At 36.8% G+C, this 24,748-nt stretch overlaps 1 protein-coding gene across 2 annotated transcripts in view; it reads left to right on the plus strand.

Annotated features, from left to right (window-relative positions):
• Positions 1-4,990: 4,990 nt before the first annotated feature.
• The window catches only part of MED23 (mediator complex subunit 23), a 46,748-nt gene continuing 26,990 nt past the window's right edge, over positions 4,991-24,748 (plus strand). Inside the window, exons 1-13 of one of the 2 annotated variants that reach the window (XM_026504805.4) lie at positions 5,006-5,307; positions 5,662-5,693; positions 5,857-5,944; positions 8,407-8,531; positions 9,519-9,630; positions 11,042-11,140; positions 11,712-11,813; positions 12,484-12,553; positions 13,819-13,931; positions 15,449-15,544; positions 16,087-16,104; positions 21,160-21,360; positions 22,949-23,092. In XM_026504805.4, the coding sequence (XP_026360590.1) occupies positions 5,260-5,307; positions 5,662-5,693; positions 5,857-5,944; positions 8,407-8,531; positions 9,519-9,630; positions 11,042-11,140; positions 11,712-11,813; positions 12,484-12,553; positions 13,819-13,931; positions 15,449-15,544; positions 16,087-16,104; positions 21,160-21,360; positions 22,949-23,092 (1,248 nt within the window). In that variant the 5' untranslated portion in view covers positions 5,006-5,259. Of the gene's footprint in view, positions 5,308-5,661; positions 5,694-5,856; positions 5,945-8,406; positions 8,532-9,518; positions 9,631-11,041; positions 11,141-11,711; positions 11,814-12,483; positions 12,554-13,818; positions 13,932-15,448; positions 15,545-16,086; positions 16,105-21,159; positions 21,361-22,948; positions 23,093-24,748 lie in introns of both variants that reach the window. The other variant, XM_026504807.3, reaches the window with a different exon arrangement.

Here is a 24,748-nt window from a genome sequence, read left to right on the forward strand (position 1 = left end):
ATGTTGAAATCTTCAGCATCAAAAGTAAAGAGAGTATCTTCTAGGAAAGAAGTCTCCACTCCATTTTTTTAAAAGTATTACTTTATAATAAATAGGCAATCTTTCCCATCTTTCTCAGGTAGCCAATCCTGATACTTAGGCATTTAGATTAGTTTTCTGCGGCAGTGCATGGGTGGCTCAGTAAGTTAAGCATCCGCTCTTGATCTCAGCTCAGGTCTTGATCTTGGGGGTTGTGAGGTTAAACCACATGTTGGGCTCCATGTTGGGCACGGAAACTACTTTAAAAAAAAAAAGATGGATGAGTTTTCTGTGGCTGCTGTAGCAACTTGCCACAAACTTAGTGGCTTAATACAACATAAATTTATTTTATAGTTCTGTTTCTTACAAGTATGCTACAGGTCTCATTGGGCTGAAATCAAGGTGTCCACGTGGCTGGGTTCCTTTCTGGAGGCTCTAGGGGGAGAATCTGGTCCGTTACCTTTTCCAGCTTCTAGAAGCCACCCACATTCCTTGGCTGATGGTTCCCTTTCCATCTTCTAGGACAGAAACCTTGCATCTCGTTGACTATTCTTCTTTAGTCACATCTTCTGGCTCTTCTCTTCCAACTCCCTCCTCTACTTTTAAGGACCAAATATTTTGATTACATTGGGTCTATCCAAATAATCCAGGGTAGTCCTAGTTTAAGGTCAGCTGATTAGGAATCTTAACTCCATTTGCAACTTTAATTCCCCTTTGCCATGAAATCTAACATCTTTTCAGGTTCTGGAGATGAGGATATGGACATCCTTGGGGGGGGCTAGTATTTTGCCCACCAGAGGCAAAACTACTTCTATACTTTCTCCTGATGTATGCAAGCACATACCTGTAAAGATAGATAGTGGTTGACATTTTCTTTCTTCTTTTCCTCCATCCTTCTCTTCTTTTCTTCTCCCCTCCCAGGCTTTCTCCCTTCTCTCTTCTTTTCTTTCCTTCCCAACAAAAGTGGAAGTGTGGTGTGTGTAGTTAAAAGGAGCACTCCTCAAGATTATCCTCACTTCTGACACCCATTCCAAGTTTGGGAGTCTCTAAAACAACACTTAGGTTTGATGATTTTCTAGAAAGACTCATATTATACTCATGGTTATGGTTTATTATAATTAAAAGATACATATGGAAATCAGCCAAGGGGAAAAGGCACATAAGACATAGTCCAGGGAAGTTCCAAATGGAGTTTCCAGTTGTCCTCTACCCATGGAGTTGTGGACAGCATTACGTTGCTGGCATCAGTACCTGACAACATACACGAAATGTTGCTAACCAGTAAAGCTCACTTGAGTCTCGTGTCCAGAGATTACTGGGGCTTCACAATGTAGACGTGGTTGATGCCTTTGTAGCTGAATTCTATCTCCAGCCCCTCCAGAGGTTGACCTCATAAGCCAAACTTCCTCACCCCAAATCACATTGTTAGACTGCCTAGGGTATCTCAAGGGCCCCAGGCAAACCAAAACACAGTACAACATTCCAAGGGCTTCAACATTATCCTTCAGAAGTCAAGGGCAAAGACCAGATTTTCATTTCATTGATGAGTCCATGAGTTAATTTATCTGCTTGGAACCTGAAACCCAGCTTACTCTCCATATCTTCCTTTACAATCTCAATATTCTTTCATTCATCATTCACTCATTCATTATGACATTATACTAGAATTTGGAATAGAAAACATGAAGATACAGATGATACTCTTATGTTGCTCACATGTTGATGGGGTATGCCTCCTCTCTACTCCCATCCTCCAAAGACCCTAAGCTGCTTCATTTCCACCCTCAAATCTAGGGTTTCCAGCTGCCCATTACATTTGCTATATCTTATTCCTTAAGGAGGTAGGTATACCCCTGGGTTCTTCTAAACCCTGCGCTTGTTTTTAAATTTCTTTTTTCTTTTTTTTTTCTTTTTTTCTTTTTCTTTCCTTTTTTCCTTTTGTCTTTCTTATAGCTCACTCCATTATTTACAAACCCAAAGCAATCATCTCATTAGCTGCTGACTCAGACTACTCACCCGGGCTTTCAGGGCCCTCCGATTCTGAATGATGCCTAGCCTGGCCTCCATCACTAAGCTGATTTAAGTATTTGTCTTGAGTCCAGAACTAGCAATGATCTAAATGTACCAGCCTTTTCCACAGAGTGGTCCTAGGTGTTCTCAGTTTATCCTAGTCTTGCTGGTCACTTCTACCTCCATGTCTGCCTTTACTTATTTCCTGAACTTCTGACTTAGTTCCTGTTCCCAGCACAAAGGCTCCATCTGGAACCAGTTCAGTTGCCCTGGTTCGATCATTAGCACACTTCCTTGGGTGCAGTTATGTGTTCACCCTTTTGCTCAGTCCACTTTGAGCTGCTCCAGGTAATTATTCTTCCTGCTGTGAAGGCTTGGTCATTTTTGAGGAAAGCTAAGAAGGTTGATATGTTACACATTCAAGCATATCTCCATCCAGTCCTTTCCTTAATATGTTTTTTTTCTTCCTTCTAGTGAACACAGTTATTTGACATTTTCTGCTGAGGAAATTATATTCCATTTTATAGAAATTTCAAGGTAAGGATTTAGAAGAATATTTTAACTGAATGGACTGATTCTTGATTATGGCGTACAGAATTGTGGAACCACTCTGTCACTGATTATCATCAAATATTGCCAAAGAAATAAAAGAAGACCTACATAAATGGAGAGAGCTACCATGTTTGTGGACTAAAAGACTCAACATTGTTTCTGTGTCAATTATTTCCAAATTACTCTATAGATTCAACTTAATCCCCCCAAAATCCCAGTATTCTTTTTGCTCAAATAGACAAACTGATTCTAAAATTATATGGAAATGCAAAGGACTTAGAATAACCAAAATAAGCTTGAAAAAAATAATAAAATTGGAGAACATAGGCTACCCTACTTCAAGGCTTCCTAATAAGCTACAGCAATTGAGATACTATGATATTGTCATAACAACTGGAACTCTCACACATCTGTAGTATTAGAGTATAAAAATGGTAAACACCAGTCTGGGGAACTGTTTGGCAATTTTTTATAAGGTTAAACATATACTTACCACATGACCCCAAAATTCTACCCCTAGGCATTTACACAATAGAAAAGATAATATATGTCTGCAGGAAGACTTGTTCAAGAGTGTTCATAGCAACTTTATTCACATTATTCAAAAACTGATAATAATCTAAATGTGCACCAACAGGTGAACTGATAACATTCTCTAGTATACTCATACAATGGAATGATACACATGGATGGATCTCAAAACATGCAGTTGTGTGAAAGGAGCTAGACACAAAAGAGTACATACTGTGTGATTCCAATTATATAAACTTCAAGAACATCCAGATTAATTAGTGGTTACAGAAATCAAAACAATCTTTGCTTCTGGGAAGGGGGACTGGCTGCAAAGGAACACCAGGAACTTCCTGGTGTGATGAAAATACTCCATATCTTGACTGAAGTCGTAGTTAAACCAGTGTAAATATTGGTCAAGATTCATGGATCTGTACATGTAAAATTTAGGTGCTTCATTGTTTATAGATTATACATCAATTGAAAAAATGAATATTGGGGGAAAACACATCAAGGTCTAGGACTAGATGGTCAATTTTTATTCAATGGATGAAGCATCAGCAAGCATGATATAAAAATTAAAATGTATTTGGTTGTGAAAAAAATGATGTAATTCTTTCCCGACCATTCTACCTTTTTAACTATACAAGCCCTGGCTAATATTAAGATTTGCTAGCATTTGCTGAGAACATACTGATTTGGAAACAGAGTGGAGGTATGGAAATCTGCCTGACAGTAACTGAAAACTCTTAGAAGATAGTCCAAAATAAGATAATGTGTTTATTTTTATTTTTTAAAAAGATTATTTATTTATTTATTTGACAGAGAGAGAGAGCCAGTGAGAGAGGGAACACAAGCAGGGGAGCGGGAGAGGAAGAAGTAGGCTCCCAGCGGAGAAGCCTGATGCGGGGCTCCATCCCAGGACCCTGGGATCACATCCTGAGCTGAAGGCAGACGCTTAACGACTGAGCCACACAGGCGCCCCCAAAATAAGATAATGTGTTTAGCATACAAAAAAGAACAATAGATTGTTAGGCTACTTAGATTTTAATAATTCTGACTCTGTCATCCTTCTAGCTTGGACATTCTACAAAATTGATTCCTGCAACAGAGTTCATTAAGTACCTAACATTGTGACTAGCGTGGAGCAAAGGGTGAACAAATATTGCATACATGAAGTACTCTACTACTTATGCACTAAGATGTTATATGAGGATAAGGAAGAGACCCTCGTTCTGCTTGAACAAGGGGGGCAGGCTTCCGGGAATATGTCAAACGGATGCTTGGAAGAATACAGTGGTAGGGGTCACTCCCTGCAATGCACTTAGCCATTGCTCTGCCCCTGCCAATGGGTCAGCCTTCCAATCTGCCAACCATTCTCCACCCCCACCTTCACCAAAGATGCTTTAGGTGTTCAGTAATTGACAAATATTATGTATTTATTATATTATTTCATTTTAGATGATTATAGCTAATCATTTATTATTATTTAAAAAAAATTTTAAAACGGTAGACATTGTTTGATTAATTAAAAATAGTATTAATGCATTCATTTTTTAAAAATTTTTATTAAAAGCCTGCTATGTGTCAGGCACTGACTGTTGCAAGGCACTGAGGTTACCATACTTGAGAAGACATGGTCTCTGTCGTCAAGAAATCTATGGTTTCAACTCCTGGCTCCAAAAGGTCAGCAGCTCACGGACATCAGGTTGACCTCTCGCTGCCTGCCATTCCCTGGGCTCCAGGCTCTTTTCTCCCTCCCAGGAGGCAAAAGCATTAGCTCGGAGCAGGAAGCAACTCCCGCTCTGGCCGGGAGGTGGCGGCCTACAGCCGACGATCCCTCAGGGTGACGTAGGCTCAAGGCTCCACGTGGGGGCGCTCTCGTCTGGCTCGGCGGGCCGCCCTTCTCCACGGCCGGAACCAACGGGCTGGGTCCCTGGTTTCTGCAGGTTTCATTATCCGCACGCACCCGGCGCTTCCCGGCTTCCGTGTGGACGCCGGCGTTTTGCTGGGCAGGAGAGGGGGAATCCTCTCGACTGAGAGCTAGAGAGAGAAAGCAACCCCCGCGAGCTGAGGTTTCCTGCGGGCGTCTCCGCCCCTCTGCCCGTCAATTCCCGGAGCTCGGGCCTCACCCGGGCCGCGCGCCGGGCGTCGAGGGAAGGCGGGGCGATGGTACAGATGGAGACGCAACTGCAGAGCATTTTTGAGGATGTGGTGGTGAGTGGAGGCGCCGGGGACCCAGGGCGGTTGGCTGGGCGGCGGGGGAGAGCCCGGGAGCCCGGCCCGGGCCACCTTTCCCCACCTCTCCTTTGTTGTGACACCTTGTGTGCCTGCGAGGGTTTAGCGAGTTTCAGAATGCTGTCAAATTCGAAGCCCCCTTTGAAGTCCACAGCACCCTTGGTGACAGGCCAGGCCGGAAATGATATTTTGTGCGGGTCGCTGATTAAGGTGACTTGTCCTCTATTACATTTAATACTTTCCTCAGGGAGGGCCCTCTTTTTTTTTTTTTCTTTTCATTTTTCTTTTGTTTTCTTTTTGTCTTTTACATCGCTTGCTTTTTGTTTCTTACAGAAAACGGAAATTATAGAAGAGGCGTTTCCTGGGTGAGTATCTATGCATGGCAGAATTTTGTGGTTTTACGTGAGTGTATCTTTGTAAGATTTTACTTAGGTTTGTCTTGGAGGTATCTTAAGATCCATAAGATGCTGGTTATGTTGAATTAGCCTTTTAGAACTAGTAGCAAATAATGTGAATTTTGTTTTTTAGAATGTTTATGGACACCCCTGAAGATGAAAAAACAAAACTAATTAGCTGCCTAGGGGCCTTCAGACAGTTTTGGGGTGGTCTGTCTCAGGTGAGCACTGCATTTTTACTACGTTCAGCTGATTGTTTTTGATGCCTTCTTTTTTACATTACTTTGATGTTGCTGTTGAGGTCTTTCTGGAAAGGGAGAAGCAAAAATGTAGTTATTTGTTATTTGTATATTCTGGTTTCCATTTGTTTCAATTTGCGTTCTTGCAGTCAAGAACCCGTAGTAAGAAGTCAAACTGATGACAGCATGGTGTAAGATGTCTTTAAAAATCTTCCCTCATGTTACATTATATAAAACCATTTTCATCCTATTTTGATTTATTTGGTGCATGGGAAAACAGCTCTGGTAGGGATTGTAAAAGATAGAGATTTCATTTATTTACTCAACAAAGGAGCTAGCAAAGCACTGATACAAAGATACTTTGTTTAAAGATACCGTAGTAAAGAAACAAAGATGCCACAATAAGGATACTATAATGAAGATACAAAGGTATTCTTTTTTTTTTTTTTTTTTAAGGTTTTATTTGTCAGAGAGAGAGAGCACAAGTAGGGGGAGAGGCAGGCAGAGGAAGAAGCAGGCTCCCTGGTGAGCAAGGGGCCCAATGTGGGGCTCCATCCCAGGACCTTGAGATCATGCCCTGAGCCAAAGGCAGACACTTAACCAACTGAGCCATCCAGGTGTCCCTAGAAACATATTCTAATAAAAATGAGGAAAGGAGCAGTAAAACTTAGTAACAAAGAACGGTCACCAGAAAATGTATCCATGAAAAAGACAAAATGTATGATCCTTAAAGAACTGGTGTTCCAATAGTGTATTATCTCTCATGGTGTATTCTTGGTAGGAGAATGAGAACTGTTTGCATTTGAGCCACTGGTGGTAAGACTTCCTACTCAAACATGGGTTACATAATGGCATACATTCATTTTTTAAAAATCTTGTTTTAATTATCTTCTAATAGGTAATCTTTTCATATGGCTCCAAATGCAAAAGGTACCAAAAGGGAAACCCAGTGAATAGTCTGCCTTCCATCTCCTTTAGCTTAATCACCCGCTCTTTTTCATATCAGCAGCCAGTATCCCCAGTTTGTTGCCTTCTGGAAGTATTTTACACGTATAGGATCCCATTTGTATAGAACGTTTATATAATGTGTTCACTGTTTATTAGCACCTTTTTTCCTCCTCCTGTTCACTTCTGAAAGTAATTCTACATCAATCCATTGAAAGTTCTCTCTGCCTTTCTTTCTTACAGCAGCACAATCTATTATGTGGCTGCACCTTGCTTTATTTAACCAGTCCCCTACTAACTGACACTTAGGTTATTTCTTAACTTCACTTTAAACAGTACTGTAATGAACAGTATTATGCACGGGACACTGCATAAATTTCTGGAAGTAGTATTGCTAGGTTAGAGGATATGTCTATTTATAATTTTTATAGAAATTGCCTAATAGCTTTCCATAAGGGTCATACCAATTTATACCCCTCTAGCAATGTGTAAGAGTATCTGTTCCCCAGGGCCCCTCGGTAGGGTGTTAATGAATTTTTTTGATATTTGCCAATCTAAAACAGGAGAAATTATATCTCATGGTTTATTTTGCATTTCTTTGGTGTTGAACATCTTTTCAACATATTTTAATTTTTTAATCCATTAAACATTTTATGAATTAAGGATGGTCCTTGTTTTCAAGAAATTTATATCCTAATGGAGCCAGGAAGAAAATAGATATTTCTGAATCACCAGTATACATTCAACAATAGAAGTGTGTATGAGGGACAATGGTAGTGCAGAGGGAGAGGACATGTAGGTTCTTCCTGAGCGTATCCTAGAAGACAAACTGATATGGAGACTACACTTTGGTATCAGATTTAAAACTATACAAGTCTACAATATTTAATATGTCATTGGATTCACAATTGGGCTCTTAGGGATTAGATTCACACAATTCTTTTTTTTTTTTTTTAAAGATTTTATTTATTTGACAGAGATAGAGACAGCCAGCGAGAGAGGGAACACAAGCAGGGGGAGTGGGAGAGGAAGAAGTAGGCTCCCAGCAGAGGAGCCTGATGTGGGGCTCGATCCCATAACGCCAGGATCACGCCCTGAGCCGAAGGCAGACGCTTAGCCGCTGTGCCACCCAGGCGCCCCAGATTCACACAATTCTTATGAGACTGATGTACTCATAGCGGATTTTCCCCCCCACTGATACAATCCTTGTTAGAGTTTTCTATTGACCATGAGTATGTTAATAAAAATCTTACTCCTTTTAGTGGTCTCCTGTAATAAAAATAGTGGGAGTTTATAGAATTACATGATTTTATGCTTAATAAAACTGAAACACTAAATCTGAATTTTTCCATTTTTTTTAAAATTGTTTTCATCTGTGAATGTTTATAATGGAGTTATTTCATTCATAGTTTTGATATACTCCCAGGTATAGTATTAGGTATTTGTCAGTTGTAAATGTCACTTTGGACCTAAAATGTAATCATTTTTTAATTTTCCAGGAATCTCATGAACAATGCATCCAGTGGATTGTTAAGTTTATTCATGGCCAGCATAGTCCTAAAAGAATTTCTTTTCTTTATGACTGCTTAGCAATGGCAGTGGAGACTGGTCTCCTTCCACCCAGGTATGTTTAATGGTGAATATGAGCAATCCAAAGAATTTTGGTTTTTTTTTTAATTAATGTTTGGAAATTGGTCGAGGTTGTTGTTATAAAAGGATGAAGGAATGAAGAAGGAAGTTAGGCTCAACAAGTAATCCTCATAAAACCTCAGGTTTTAGTTTCTAGGGTGTAGTATTCTTAGAATTGTATATTTAAAGGCTCAAAATGAGGCAGGCTTTGCCTTTCATTCCAGGGGCTAGGATCACTTAACATTTTATTAACACTTAACGGTTATGGTGGTTGACTGAGCTCAGTAGGCAGTTTTACCTCAGGGTCTTGGGATTATCGTCCGATGGTGGCTATGGCTGTAGCTATGACAAAGGTTTCCCCATTCATATGTTTGGTGGTTGATGCCTGGCTGTCATCTGACACTTTAGTTGTGGCTATGGGCAGGAACCTACATAGGCCCCTGTCCATGAGACCTGGACTTTATCACAGCATGGTGGTGTCCAAGACCCAAGCATTCAAAAGAATGCTAGGCAGAAGTTGCATTATCTTGCCTTGAGGCATAAGTGTCCCTTTTGCCATAATCTTAGGCCTGCCCACATTTAGGGGAAGAGAATGTAGGCCCTTCTCCCACCTCTTCATGGGAGGAGTTTCAGTGTCACCCATCAGAAGAGCATGTGGGATTGAAAATCTTTTCACAGCCATCTTGGAAAAATACAATCTACCACAAACTGATAGATGGTAAATACTTAATCAATAGCTTTTGGTAAATTTCTAGTAAAAATATAACACGATATTATTTAGTTCTATTTTGTATTCTATCTTTCACACAAGTAAGCAGCATAATATATTATATATGTAATTTTCTAAAAGTGCTCTTGAATAGTAATGTACCTTTCTGAAGAACACTGTGACAATATAATATCCAGAGCACACAGACCTTGGCTATTGGAAAACTTGGCAAAATTCTGTCTTGTAACTGGAATGGGTATTCTTATTTTCTAGGATGGTTTGTGAATCCCTGATAAACTCCGACACACTTGAATGGGAAAGAACACAACTTTGGGCCTTAACATTTAAACTGGTTCGGAAAATAATTGGGGGAGTGGATTACAAGGTATTTTTTACTAATTATAAAAAGTAATCACTTTGAGACATGACTAACTTTTCAGTGTGTATATCTTAACTTCTGAGGGGAGAAATGAGGTGGAAGCGTTTACAAAATCTATTTTTTGATGTATTTCCTAAAGGGACTTAAAATTGTTCAGTGTTTCCCACAGCTTTTCTGCTTTCCTCCTAGTATTCTTTAATGCAGGTGGCTAATATTTTTTTATGATGGATAGGAAAGTCAGCAGGCAAACTCTGGGCCCCTTCATCCCACAGATCTTATGATGTTGTGACCCCTTTCACATGAAAGAGCACAGAGCAGGGGTATGTGGAACTGTGAAGGGATGGAGGCATCAACTGATAAAGGGAGAAAGTCCTGCTTTACCTCTACTTTGACCTCCATTGAAAACATGTCCTTCAGCACTTCTCTTGAGCCAAACTAACAGCATATACTCTGTAACTGTGTATCTTAATACAACTCAGGATCTCCCTTGCTGCACAGCCATTCTCCTTCATTCAAATCACTTTGTTGCTGTCCTTTTTGAAAGAATTACCAATGCCTGACCCTATGCTTTATGTCTGTATTTTCTCAAATCTGAAATGACTTAACTGGTTATTATTGATTTGGATCATGATTCAATACAAAATTAAATCCAAGAAGTTTTTTTTTTTCTTTCTCTTTAGTTTCCTTAGCAGGTTAACATGTAGTTTCTACTTTCTTATTTGTATGGTGTTTTATAATTGTTGCTGATTTCTCTCATGTGTATGTTTTGTCTATCTTTTTTACAAGATTGATCACACAGTTTATACTCAATAAATGCATGTTGAATGAAATTTCTTCTCCATGTATCAGATTCTGCTCTGAAGTAATGCAGCTGGTAATAGATGAGAGGAGATGACCAATTAACAAAATAGCTTTATTGGATAAGTTTGAGTGATTAGGTATGTGATGGATGAGAAGGGGGATAAAATTAGAATATGACAAAGGGAGTGAGCAGAAGGAATCTCCTGCCAGAAAGTTTAACATTATGGCCCATGTCTCATAGTATTTTCAAGTTCTATTCAGATTGTTTCTGCCCCTAAGCTCAAATTAAGCTTTTTGGACCATTGTAACAATAGAAACTCTTGTAATGTTGTGAGGGTCCAGAAAGCTTCGCAGAGTGTGGAAAGATTAATTTTTATTGTAAGTAACTTTCTTTGTTCATTCATATTGTTAGACGTTCTTTAAAATTCTACTTTGGAACATGACTCTTCTTTTGGGCTATAGTTAGGGACTCGAATGTTAGTTCTGATTCAGAAAAATTGAAAACATGATCTTGAAGGTAACTTTTTTCCTGAGTATATTGTTGAAATCTTTAGGTGTTTTAACTAGCACAAGGAGCGCTACTTAGTTTTAACCTATGGGTTTCTTCTTTTATCAGGGTGTTCGAGATCTCTTAAAAGTGATTTTGGAGAAAATCTTGACAATTCCCAATACAGTGAGCTCAGCTGTTGTACAGCAGCTTCTAGCAGCAAGAGAGGTAATTTAGACATGTCCGCAATTCATTGATCGTAACCTCAAAAAAGTCTATAGTTCTGTGCCTTTAAAATATATGGTAGTTTGTGGACTATCCCATTTGGGTACTTTCACAAAAATCACTTCTAGTTTTAAAGATGCTGTTTTACTTGTATTATATTTCAAAAGAAAATTTTAAATTTTAATTAAGTCATGGCTCTTAAGTAAGAAAACAACGATACAGACATTAAAGTATCTTTAGCTGTTATAAGACTTTAGCCTATGGACCACTTAAAAGATCTTTGTGCTTTGTAACTGATGTTGCAAGAATTATTACTTTGGTCTATTGCTTTCCTGTTAGAGTCTACAAATATTTAAAGCAATATTACTTAGTAACATCATTTCATTTTTCATTAATCTTCATTTTTAGAGATTCTTCACATATAAATGAACTCTTTATGCTACAGATTGAGCCCAATAAATCCATAAAATAATATCTTTGCTTTTAATATCTTTGTTGTTACCACTGTTGCATTTAAAGGGTTTATCTGTTGAACTAACCAAGAGGAGTAACGTTGCTTTTTTATTTTTCTTAGGTTATAGCATATATCTTGGAAAGAAATGCCTGTTTATTACCAGCTTACTTTGCAGTCACAGAGATTAGGAAACTGTATCCTGAGGGAAAACTTCCACACTGGGTAAATCTGATATTTTCCAAGTTTTTTTGGTAGAAATTTTAATCAAAAATAGTTACATTAATCTTATTTTTGTGTGCTTATTTTTAAAATGGTCACTTATGTCCTGAGATAAAATGTACTTTTTTATCATTATAATGTATTTCTTTTATTTCTCTGCTATCCTGTTGAGACAGTTTCTTTTCTTTTCTTTATTTTTTTCTTAAGATTTATTTCTTTATTAGAGAGAGACAAAACGTGCCTGGAGTGGGGGGGGGGGCAGAGGGAGTGGAGGAGAGAGAATCTCAAGCAGACTCCCTGCTGAGCACAGAGCCTGACACAAGGCTTAATCTCACAACACTGAGATCATGACCTGAGCCAAAATCAAGAGTTGGACACTTAACCAGCAGAGCCACCCAGGTGCACCAAGACAGTTTCTATATCATGTGTGAAAATATGCCAGCTTCATGAAATATCGAAGGACATAGTGGTATGATTTGGCTTAATTCAGGGACAGATGAACTGGGAAGTAATTGTTTGGAAGGAAGTAAAAAAGGACTGACTTTTGAGTAATTTTTATATGCCACGTATTATGTTAAATCTTTACATACGATCTCATTTTACATAAATGATGGTTATAGTCAAAGCAATCTTGATTTTATTTTTATACTTATGTTTTTTCTTTTGTTTTTAGTTACTTGGAAACCTGGTATCAGACTTTGTGGATACCTTCAGGCCCACAGCAAGGATAAACTCCATTTGTGGTAGGATTATAATTTAAAATGTACTAAATAGTACCTGGTTTTTAGTGAACTATTCAACAGAATTGGCGGATGGTATCTTACACATGTCTTGGTGGTTTGTCATTTTGGTAATTTTGTAGAAGCTTAATAATAGCCATTTACTTGTTTTTAGGTTCTTTGCAGAGTATGGGGAGGAAAAACCAACTGTCTGGACTGAGTCTAAGCTTCAGATAGAATCATTCTAGAAGATAGAATGATTTCCTGGTGACTAGAGGGAACTTTTAATAGAGCTAGTACAGCACCATGGAATCTCCAGGCCACTAGAAGTCTCAACTGACTGTCCCTCTCTGGCCATAGTACACAAGACTATCAGGCTCTTTAAGCCCATTCCAATTCACACTTTTGTTCTGTACTTCATTTATTTTTTCATTTTTTCATGTTTTGTTTTGTTCTCACGATTTGCTTTTAAAAACAAGCATGTGATTTGGCAGTTGGTGCAGTGCCCAGCACTGTCTGGTTATATAGACCATTATTTAGTCAGTGACCAAATTATGAACACTTCTTGTAAGTCGGATGCTATTCTGGATTGGAAATACAAAAATAAAGCAAGCAGGCACTAGACAGATAATTCTCAGACTTCTAGCTTTTTTGTAACTGAGTGGATATTGATATCATTTAATGAATTCTGGAAGTGGTACAGGTTTGAGAAGGATGATGAGTTCAGTTTAAGATCTGTTAAGCTTGAGGTCCCTGGGAGACATCCAAGTGACAGTATTCATTAGGCAGTTGGATATATGAGTTGATGGTCATATGCTACATCTAAGTCCTCTAGGAACAGCATGCATAAAGTTAATCATGTTGACCCTAGACTAAAGATCTGCAGACTTTTTTTTATAAATGGTGACCATAAATATTTTAGGCTTTGTGAGCTATACAATCTGTTGCAACTATTCAACTCTGCCATTATAGTAGGAAAGCATCAGTGTCCCAACAAGACTTTACAGAAACAGGTGACAGATTGCATCTGGCCCATGGATTATGGTTTGCTGATCTTTATCCTATATACTTGGACAAATGCCAACATTTTTGAGTTTGGAAGTCCTATACAATTGGTCTCCAACCGTCTGGACTAAAAATAATCAAAATTCTCAAAATTTATATCTAATTACCCCTTTTTAAAAATCAGTGCCTGATTCAGAATAGATATTAAATATTCATAGAGTGAACGAGGGACCAGGCATTTGTGTTCACGTTTACTTTAAAACGTTTTTTTGTAATACATACAGGCCGCTGCAGCCTTCTGCCAGTTGTAAATAACTCGGGAGCCATTTGTAATTCATGGAAATTGGATCCTGCAACTCTTCGTTTTCCTTTGAAAGGCCTTTTGCCATATGATAAGGTATGTTGATAAATATAATGGAACTTTGGTCCATCTAACAGTCTTCATCCTGGATTATATGATATGTTATGCTAAATTGTTTCTTCATAGACTGAAGAAGTATATATTTAATGAAAATAGTTTTATGGTTTCTCATGTGATTCTAGTATCCAAATACACCCTGTGGTTTGTAATATTGGGTGTTTATGCTGCAGTTGGCCCCGACAAAGCACTTCTGTTAAGAAAACCAAATCTTTATAATGGAAACCTTTTTATTCTTCCTTTGCAAAGTGAGGACCAAAAATGAATTTGCACTTTTCTTAAAATTTAAAGAGTGAGTCTCTCCTTTGTTAGATTTTTTATTTTTTATTTTTTTTAAAGTTTTCAAAAAATTTAAGTAATCTGTATGCCCAGCGTGGGGCTCGAACTCAGGACCCCGAGATCAAGAGTCACATGCTCTTCCAACTGACCCAGCCAGGTGCCCCTACCTGTGTTAGATTTTTTAAAGGGGGTTGGAGAAGGCAAAGTAGAGTAGAATATTCTCAAAAGAAAAAAAAAAAATCTACAAGTATCAATAAAATGAAGCATGAGAGATAGACAGACCTAAAGCTAGAATGAAATTTGATAGATTCATTATAGTATCTTGGGTGTTGAAATGGTTACAGAGCAGAGTATGAGGAGGACTAGAGGTTTTTTTTTTTTGGACTAAAAATTTTTCATGTAAATGTTTTATGTCAAAAATGCTGTACAGAGTGATTAGGAAACTAGTCCAGAAGTGAGGAGAGGGAAATAGTGACACTAAGGTCACAGTCCTGGACTCTTGGCATATTAGTCGGCAAAACTTGGGAATGTGAAAAAGTAGTAAACTAAATGGAATTTACAGTTATCATGATAGCAGTAATATTGAAAACAGATCAATTCATTATACACTTACTGCATGCTAGCCACTGTTCTAAGAAGTTTTTTACAATAGCCCTTATTCTCAACTATTGTCTTAGTATCTCCATTATACAGATGATGAAACACAGAGCAGGGTAGTAACTTGATTAAGGCTCCATGTTTATGAAATGGTAGAATTAGAATTTGAACTCAGACATTCTGATTCCAGAATCTACACTCTTAACCCCTGTACTATCAAGTCATTTGTCCTCTCCAAATTTGGAAGTAGTGTTTGTTTGTTTACACTTGTATGAAAGTGATTGGAAACTACCTCCATTCCTCTTTGGTTAGATTTCTGAGCAGAAAATTTTCCTTACAGTGATGCTTAAGACTCTCCTGTGACAGTAACTGAAGTCTTTCTAAATTGAGCCTCTGTTTGACCTTGGGCAAGTCCCTTCACCTCAGTTGTATCTCCTATCAAATGAGGGGTGGGATCAGATTAACTGTAAGCACTAAAACCCTATGATTTTTTTCCACTAGATACTGCCTACTGTGTGAAGGTAACAAGTGCCTTTAGCAGATTTTTTTATCCCAATTTCAAATTTGAATTAACATTTACTTTGATCTTGAAGCAATAATTTTTTTTATTTTCTTTAAAGGATCTGTTTGAACCACAGACTGCTTTGTTGAGATATGTATTGGAGCAGCCTTATTCCAGGGATATGGTCTGCAATATGCTAGGTTTAAATAAGCAGGTACTGTACTATGCTGGAAACCGAGTAAATTCTGCATAGAATCTGCACTATTCTTTTCTCTTTTCTTTGCTAGAGCTAACTGAGCAAAACAGTTAAGAACTATTTGGTGATTTTTTTTTTAATATATGGTTTATTAAACAATGTATTGTTCCTATCATTTATATATTGCTTTAAAAATGTTTAAATTAAAAAGGAGATATTTTAAAAGTTGGTTTATTTTGCATTGCTTTTTTTTCTATAAGGCCAGTTTCAAGTATACCTTTTGCCAGAGAAACCTACACATGACTTAACCATAATTTTTGATTTTTTTGTTTGGGTGCCTATTTTTATAACCCTTGGTATCTTCAGCGTGGCCTGACTGCTGATTTTTTTTTCCCCCTTTTTGGTATATGTTTGTTTTTGGTGGTTTAACATGTGGGAGGGTTTGTGCTGACTCTGGGTTCCTTGAGGCTGGCCTCATAGTCACTGTTTTGTCTTTTCTTTTTTTCTTCCTTTATTTTTGTTCTGTCCTGTCTTGTCCTGCCCATCCTCCAATGCTCTAGACCTTGAACATTGCTCAGGTATGTTCACAACCTTACTGTTGTATTGTGACTAACGATACGCTGGCCGCTTTGTAGCCACTGATTCCATTTAGAGAATACATGTATGGTCGGGGCTTGAAATTGGCAGGACCATGCTGAGACCAAGGCCACTAAAATGCATTTCTTCTTGGGATTTGAGAGTTGTTTTTGGTGGATTGTTTTTGGTTTTGGTTTTTGGTGTTTGTTTTTTTATATTCTTTTTTTTCTTTTTTCTTTTTTCTTTTTTTTTTTAACAAAGAGACAACACCTGGCACACAATAATGCCTGTCACTTTTTGATAGGTTGTTTTTCCTTCCCACTCCATTTTACTTTTTTTTTTTTTTTTTTTAATACTTTAGGGCTAAAGCTCGCCTTGTGGAATTTTCAGAGATGGAAAGATTTATGGTGGCCTTTATCTTTCCAGATTATTAAAACATAAATAAATAACATCTATAAAAATACTTACGTTGCTTTGCCTTAAAACAAAAACAAATTAAAAACAAAACAAAAAAGAGGAAAAACTTTAATAGAGATACATTATTTTAAAAGTTGGAGTGGTAACTTTATACAGGGAAGGTTTTTTTGGAAACATGGGGATTGACTAAGAAATGTCACACTCTTAGGTGACCCCACACCTGCTTGACAAACACCCTTCTTTGTCAGTCTTTGCCAGAAGTGTCCTCCTCCTAGAGTGGGCTCCTTGCAATTGAAGCTCACCTGTAGTGGGAGAAAAACACTGTGGCCAAACTTTATAAACCAAACTCTTATACAGTCCCAAGTCTGTTCCAGGACTTTTCACCTTTGAGATTTTAAGCAAAATAGTGGTTCCAATTATTTTTGTTAAAAATTTTTGAGCCCAACATATTAAAATAGACCAGCTTTTTGATTTTAAAAAGACGTTCTTGTCTAGGTTATATAAAATAGCGTTACTGTTTGCAATACTATAGTGAAGGTTGTGCCAGTGCTTCCATTTATAAAGCCCTATTTTTAAGGACATATAGCTTGGCCATAAAACTTGCTCAGTGTTGAAACTTTGCATGCCAAACCTCACCCTAGTAGCAGTATCTCTTTTATTATTTTAAGTTTTTTCTTCTGAAAAATTTACCAAGTTTCCTTGTTTGGACAAGCCTATGTACATGTGAAACTGAAACTGCTTCACACTACAGTACCTGACAGTTACTTCATATAACCTGTCAATTTAACATCTTATATACCAAGTCATTAATTCTGATCAACTTTCACTTGAGTTAGAGGTAAGTATTCAGTCAACTTTGAAAGAATGCTTCACGCTATGTCTTAAAACTAATTTTTGCAATGAACTTTAAGTCATACTTGACTCAATTTTTCTTACAGTTTGGTGGATAAGTGTACCGATGGGTCATTCGAGCTGCGAGTACCTTCCCCCAGATATCCTTAGTTATCATTAGCTTTTTTCTCTTGGGATGCAGCTCTTCTCAAAGTAGAAATTGACAAAACAATTCATGGAAGAGTATTTCTGATTTGATTATTTTAATAACAAGTTTCAACCTAAAAAAAGTTTATGACTAAGACATAAATCCATAAAAAATAAAGTTTATAATGGAAATGCTGACAGAACATTATTAGTATTGGTCCCACTGTAAACATTGTCAAAAGTTCACAATTCATCAGTAATTGTTTTGGTAGAAAACTCTGTAGTGAATGGACTTGTAGATGGAAGATACATGCTGATTTGACTTGATATATTATTATTTTTACCACCTGGAAAGTAGAGTAGAAAATGAGAATACAAAGTATAAACATATGATTAAAAATAAACAAGTTATTTTATCACATCTTTTATCATTACAGAACTATATCCTGCACTATACTTTCTTGTCCTTTCTCTAGCAATGCAATAATTTACTTAAAGCTTGAAACCTTTTAATAGCTGTCCATATTGCATTTTCCAGTAGGAATTGGGCTATATTTTATCCTAAAGTCGGTCACATTCAGAAAGTCATAAATAGCCCAGTTCTGTGACCAGCAAGGTGGAGTGTTCACAGTGGAAGAATCCTGTTTTGTGTGTTTACACAACTTTGTGTTCTTTCTGCTGAATAAGAACATTACAAAACGGATAACACTCCTCAAGCTCTTTGGTGGTGTGTAAACTCTGGCTACCCTGAGACAATGAAGTACTAGACTAATCATTCAGTTATCTTTGAAAGGCACCATTGAAAGTGGTATTAACGCATAGGGCTCCAATTCTGATTGGCAGAGAATATGATAAATGACATACAAAGGGATTTCTTTTCCCAACTCGTCCTGAATAGGTATTGCTCTAAAATTGATTTCTAGCACTGAAATAATGATTTGAAATTTAACTTAAGCCCACCTAACTGTAATATTTTAAAATTTTACAACAAAAGCAGTACCAGAACTGTTAAATCGAAGTTGTCAGGGGCCACTTAATGTAGGATGTGGTTACTTAGACTGAAAAGGATTACCATTTGCCATTTGAAATAATGGTGGGAAAGAATCAGGGGCATGAGTAGAGGTTAATGCTAGTGTTTCTATTAATGCCTTGTACCTCATTTTCAGCTTTTACCAAAGCTGAAAATTAAATAAGTTTCCAATGTAGTTTGAGCTATAATGCAGAAATTAAATTGTTAAAATATTGACCTTAGATTCTTATTGTTTAAACAGGTTTTAACTAAATATGCGTATAGATATGATGTAAACTAGCTAGTTTGATTTATATGCCTATATCTTGAAGACTTAAATTTACAAAAGCTTTTAGAAAGCACATTGTAAATAGCCATAGACAAAGCACCCAGTGGCTTACCAAATTACCATAGCCTAGTGATTGATAATTAATCATTATCAGATTATTAAACTGCTTTACAAATTTTCATTTGTTCCACTTTGTAAAATAATCTACATGGTGGAGAATATTAATTGTAATGTACTTACTTTTTAGTAATGAAAACTAAAGCTAAACTTATTCTAAAGTAGTTCACACGGACCATTTTATATTTCAGTGGAGTTCTTTTTTTTTTTTTGGTATTAATAAAATTGGCAAATAAACGAAGGAAATAAGCTATCTCAAAACTCAGTTTGAGAAATATCCTTGGCTTTAACCAAAACACCTGGGAAACAGTTAATCCTGATGGATGTTCTGCCACACTCAGACACAGGGCATTGGATGCCGTAGAGATTCCAGACTGATAAATTCTTAACAGAAAATTTAGAGGAAGTTTGAGTCGTGGTATGTATTGAAAGATCATCAGCTTTAACTGTAAATTTCCCAGTTCTTACTTTGTCAAAATCTTAATATTTTTGGCTTTCCTCTTTAAATCCTTAACTATATGACCATTACAACATGGTTAAAGATATGTAGGTAAAAATCTAGTTTTTTAAAATAAATATCTAATACTAAAAAGGGAAATTCCAAAATGACTCAGGTGCTAAAAACCAATTTTATTTAGTTTGTTCTTTTTTCCTGAAGTGGACTAACGGAAGACCATCATGGATGGAGGAATAGATGACAAATTGGTTAGTTTCCAAACTAGAAGCAAATTCCCATCACTAATGAAAAATTCCTACTGGAAATCCTGGCTTTACTTCTTTTCACAAATTTTTCTGACTCTTGTATACTTTGAATGATTTCACTCTAAATTTGTGTTGTCTGACACATTTCTTAGGTTGTTGGTGGTTGGCAGAACTAGTGAATTTCAAGCCCTGTACACAGTAGTTTTGCATGCTGATTTAAGAAATAGTTTGTAGTGTTGTCTGTTGCACTTTGCTCTGCTTCATAATGATAATTACATTTGGAGGGAAAGTACTGTAGTCTCAACTGGTGGTGTTAATATTGCTATTTGTAAACCTGTAATGTGGTTGAACTGTGATCATGGCATTGTGTTTTTGGAAGAACTCTGAAACAACCATTGATGCTTACTGTTTTGGATAGATGTTTGTTCTATTTGCATGCTTTAAGAAAGTGCAGCTATATTGGAGCTTTACAAGTTTGGAGCTGGCAAAGAGCATGCAGAAGAGGGGATGCTACTCATTATGTTTTGTTTTTTTCCAAATCCGTCCCCATTTTGCATTTTTTCCCTAAATTTAAAGAAATCATATCCCTTTTTCATGGCAAAAGACTAATAATCATGTCTAAAGTTTAGAGGGAAAGCATCTGTATTAGTAATTGTATTCACTAGAAAGGCTTCCAAGTGCCTGGCCATTAAGTCATATAACATATTTTATAAAAGAAATATGAAAATGGCTTAAAATATGGCTTAACATATTTCTTTTGGTAAAAGTATATTTTTTTAAATCACTTTTAAAAGCATAAATCTTTTTGCCTCTAGAAAGGGAAGTTGCATTTTCATTTTTAGTGTTTAAATTCAATTCTTTTTCTTGTTTTAGAATTTAAAATAGTCTAATTTAAAATTAAAGCTGCATTATGTTTGGCTTCTAAGAAGGAAGAGCAGAGATTAACTTCGAGGTTGGTTTTTTTTTGTACAGGAAGTTTCCATTTCAGTATCAGGATCAATAACACACATTGAAAAACAGATACTGAGTAATCTGGCAGCTATTTAGATATACTTCTGTGTGTAAAGTTAGTATAAACTTGTGGCGGTTGTTCTAAAATACATAGATTCTCTCTGCCTTGTTTGCTGTCATCACAATATTTGATTCTTGGAGATTTGGGGTTTTTATATTTTGAGTTAGAATGCGAAATTAATACTGCTATCCTCATTTCATATGCTTTTTAAATTATCATTTTTTCAAAGGATAAATAACAGAATTTTCTACTGTGCAGTGCCCCTTGTCAAATTGAAACGATGTGTGTAGTGAAAGTCAGAAGTTAATAAGTCTGTTTTCCATGAGATCTGAAAAATAATTTTTTATGGAACTCATCGTCTATGATAATGTAACATGATGCAGCTTTAATAGACTAAATCTAACCTTAACTTTCTAAGTTCAACTTCATTCCATGCTTCTCAGCCTCTTGTTACAATTAATGCCCATTAACTGGTAACTTCTAAAACTAACCGGGAGGCTTTTGGAATACTGTATCTAATCTCTGCCCTACAGCACAAGCAGCGCTGCCCTGTGCTGGAGGACCAGTTGGTGGATCTGGTGGTTTATGCCATGGAGCGGTCCGAGACTGAGGAGAAGTTTGATGATGGCGGAACAAGCCAACTCCTGTGGCAGCATCTCTCAAGTCAGCTTATTTTCTTTGTGCTTTTCCAGTTTGCAAGTTTTCCACATATGGTCCTTTCTCTTCATCAGAAGGTAAGTACTAAAGCTTTCGTCAGAGCCACTTCACCTGTTGATTAGTATGTTTTAGACTGGTATGGACATTGCCTAGTGATTTCAGCAATGGCACAAGTTCTGAGCCCTAATTTTTTTTGTGCAGTGCTTTTATGGTTTCTAAACTTTTCATTTTCTTGTCACTGTAAATGTTGATTTCAGTCAATTCATTCCACATATTTATAGTGCAAGGACCAGGGAATGCAAAATGAAAAGGCACTGTGATACACTCAAGGAGCTCCTTACTATTGGGAAGATAATTTACTAGTTCACATAATGGAAGCATGTTTTCCTGCAGTAGGAATGAAGGAGAATAGTCCCTATTCAGGACTTCAGGAATGGCTTTATCAAAGAAATCTTGAAGCTAGCACTTGAAGGACAAGGAGAAATTTGCCAAGAGGAAAAGATAAGGCATTTCTATTGCAATAAGATGATCATTTGGAAAAGGATAAATGTGTGCAAGAACTGGAAAGAAAAATAAAAACAGGAAAATGTTGGTGAGATCAGGAAGGCAAGAAGCAAGACCAGACATGGAAAACTTCATATGGCCAAGTGTTTGTTCCAAGGTGTTTAGATCCTCTTTGGGAGGCAAATGAGGAGGGGAATGACATCATCATATACAAGTGGGAAAAATTACTGCTAATTGCCACATGTAAGAAGACGGTGACATAAAGAGATGGAGGGGGCCAAATCAGAGGCAAGGAAATTGGTAAGGGAGCCTTTGCAGTGATCTGGGTGGGAGATGCTGACAGCCCAAAGCAGAACAGAGGGAAGGAGCCCAAGACCAGGTGTGCTGAGACAGGTGTGCTGAGAGACAGATATGCTGAGAATAGGACTTGGCCATGGATAGGTAACAGAGGGAGTAACAGGAGTCTAGGATCACTCACTGGTTTGTACTTTGGCAGTGAATGAAAAAGTGGGACAACGAATCCAAAATAGGGACTACAAGTGAAAGAGTATGTTTGTGGAAGAGTTGGTTTTATCATACAATTTTAGACACATTGAATGGAAATAATTGTTGTTATATCTGTAACATCTCTCCAACATGGATTATTTTGGGGAAACTTTCGTAAGCATTGTTAGAATCCTCCCAACCACCAGTTACCCCACACTGCCATCTCCACCACCATTGATTTCTGTTACAATCTGCAGGAAACAGGAAGTGTTTTTTGATAACAACTTCTTGAAGATTTTAAATTAAAAAAAATTCCTTTTGGTATCATGAAGTATTCCTTGTGTTTTGATGAGATATTTTAAGTAATTATGTCATATTAAACTTGATTCTCTTGCATACATGGTCAACCTAGTTCTAAAACATTTAACTTTTGATATGCATTGCTGTTTTGGGGGTCAGGGAGGAAACATATATAGAATATTAAAATAATTTAAAAGGCTTTGCTTGGTGTGTCTTGAGTTGAGACTAAGTACTTTGTAAATGCTGAAGTTAGATGCTAACTTTCAGAGAACAGGGTTTCTCCTGTTTTTTTGTTTTGTTTTGTTTTTCTTTAAACTTTACTATATCCATCTCTTCAATCAACTGTGTAGATGTGTATTTAAACGTCTTTTACAGTTAGCAGGGCGAGGACTGATTAAAGGTAGAGATCATCTGATGTGGGTTCTCCTGCAATTCATTTCTGGAAGTATTCAGAAAAATGCACTAGCTGATTTTCTCCCTGTCATGAAGCTCTTTGACCTTCTATACCCAGAGAAAGAAGTAAGTTTTACAAAATAGTTAACAGTGTGATGAATGGATTATGTCTAATTTGTGTTTAGTGTGATTTTGTGATTTAGAAGCTGAAAACCTGAGTTCTTTCCCAATTCCGTGACTAGCTATAATTGGGATGGACGTCAGTCCCTCTTGACATTAGTTTACTCATATGTAAAGTGAAGAAATTGAACTAGATTATTTCTGAAGTTTATCTTAAATTATAATTGAACATCTTATATATCAAGCTCTTTCTCTACATTCCAAACAGGTTTAAAATTTTGAAAAGCATTAAGCTGTTTTAATCTATACACATAATTGAGTGACCAAATAACATCAGTATCTGTTAATATCTTTTTTTTGTTTCCTTGCCAATTGAGTATGTTCCCCTTTTTTATTATATGAGTATTTGAGTAAAATATGGTTTATATTGATGATTGCCATTTTTAAAAACACATTTTGTTATGGAAATTTTTAAATGCACAAAAAAGGTAGAGTGAATAGAAAAATGAACTCCTATGTACTCATCACCAAGAAATATTTAAGTTTTTTAGTAGTTTCAGGTGTATAATATAATGACTCAACAATTCGATACATTACTCAGTGCTCATCATAAGTGTACTCTTTAATCCCCATCACCTTTTTCACCTACCTCCCCTCTGGTAACCATCCTTTTGTTCCCTGTAATTAAGAGTATTTCTTGGTTTGTTTCTCTCTCTCTCTCTCTCTCTCTTTTTTTTTTCTTTTTCTTTGCTTAGTTGTTTGTTTCTTAAATTCCACATAGGAGTGAAATCATATGGTATTTGTCTTTCTCTGACTGACTTATTTCACTTAACATTATACTCTCTGGCTCTATCCATGTTATTGTAAATGGCAAGATTTCATTATTTTTTATGACTGACTAATTTTCCATTGTGTGTACACACACACACACACACACACACACACACACACTCTCTCACACCATATCTTCTTCATTCATCACTCAATGGACACCTGAGCTGTTTCCATAATTTGGCTATTATAGATAATGCTGCAGTAAACATACGGGTGCATGTATCCCTTTGAATTTGTGTTTTTGTATTTTAATACCCAGTAGTGCATTCCATTACTGGATGGTAGGGTAGTTCTATTTTTAACTCTCTGAGGAACCTCCATGCTGTTTTCCATAGTGGCTGTACCAGATTGCATTCCCACCAATAGTGCAAGAGGGTTCCTTTTTCTCTACCGACACTTGTTTCTGAGTGTAGCCATTCTGATAGGTGTAAGGGGATATATCATTGTAGTTTTAAGAAATATTCTTGCTTCATCTTTCCACTTATCTTTTTTGTTAACACTGGACAATTTTTCCGAGATCAGACAAGATCGGGCGTGTTTGGGGTGGAATGGTCATAGACAACACTGGGCAATTTTTAAGCAAATTCCAAGCATCCATGTCATTTCTCCCATCAGTATACAATATATGTAAATGTGTGATGATGTATATTATTAGTACTTACTTAGATTGTGTATTTCTTAATTGTTATATGTTCTTTGAAAAGCTTATATGTGACTTTTAGAAATTCTGTGCTTTCATTATATTCATCACATTCAGTAAAATTTCATAATGTGTTTGGTTTTTAAAGAATATAATTTTTAAATGATTGTGAATGCCTCGTGACAGTT

This window comes from Ursus arctos, unplaced genomic scaffold (genome assembly GCF_023065955.2).
Source record: "Ursus arctos isolate Adak ecotype North America unplaced genomic scaffold, UrsArc2.0 scaffold_13, whole genome shotgun sequence".
Classification (NCBI taxonomy): domain Eukaryota; kingdom Metazoa; phylum Chordata; class Mammalia; order Carnivora; family Ursidae; genus Ursus; species Ursus arctos.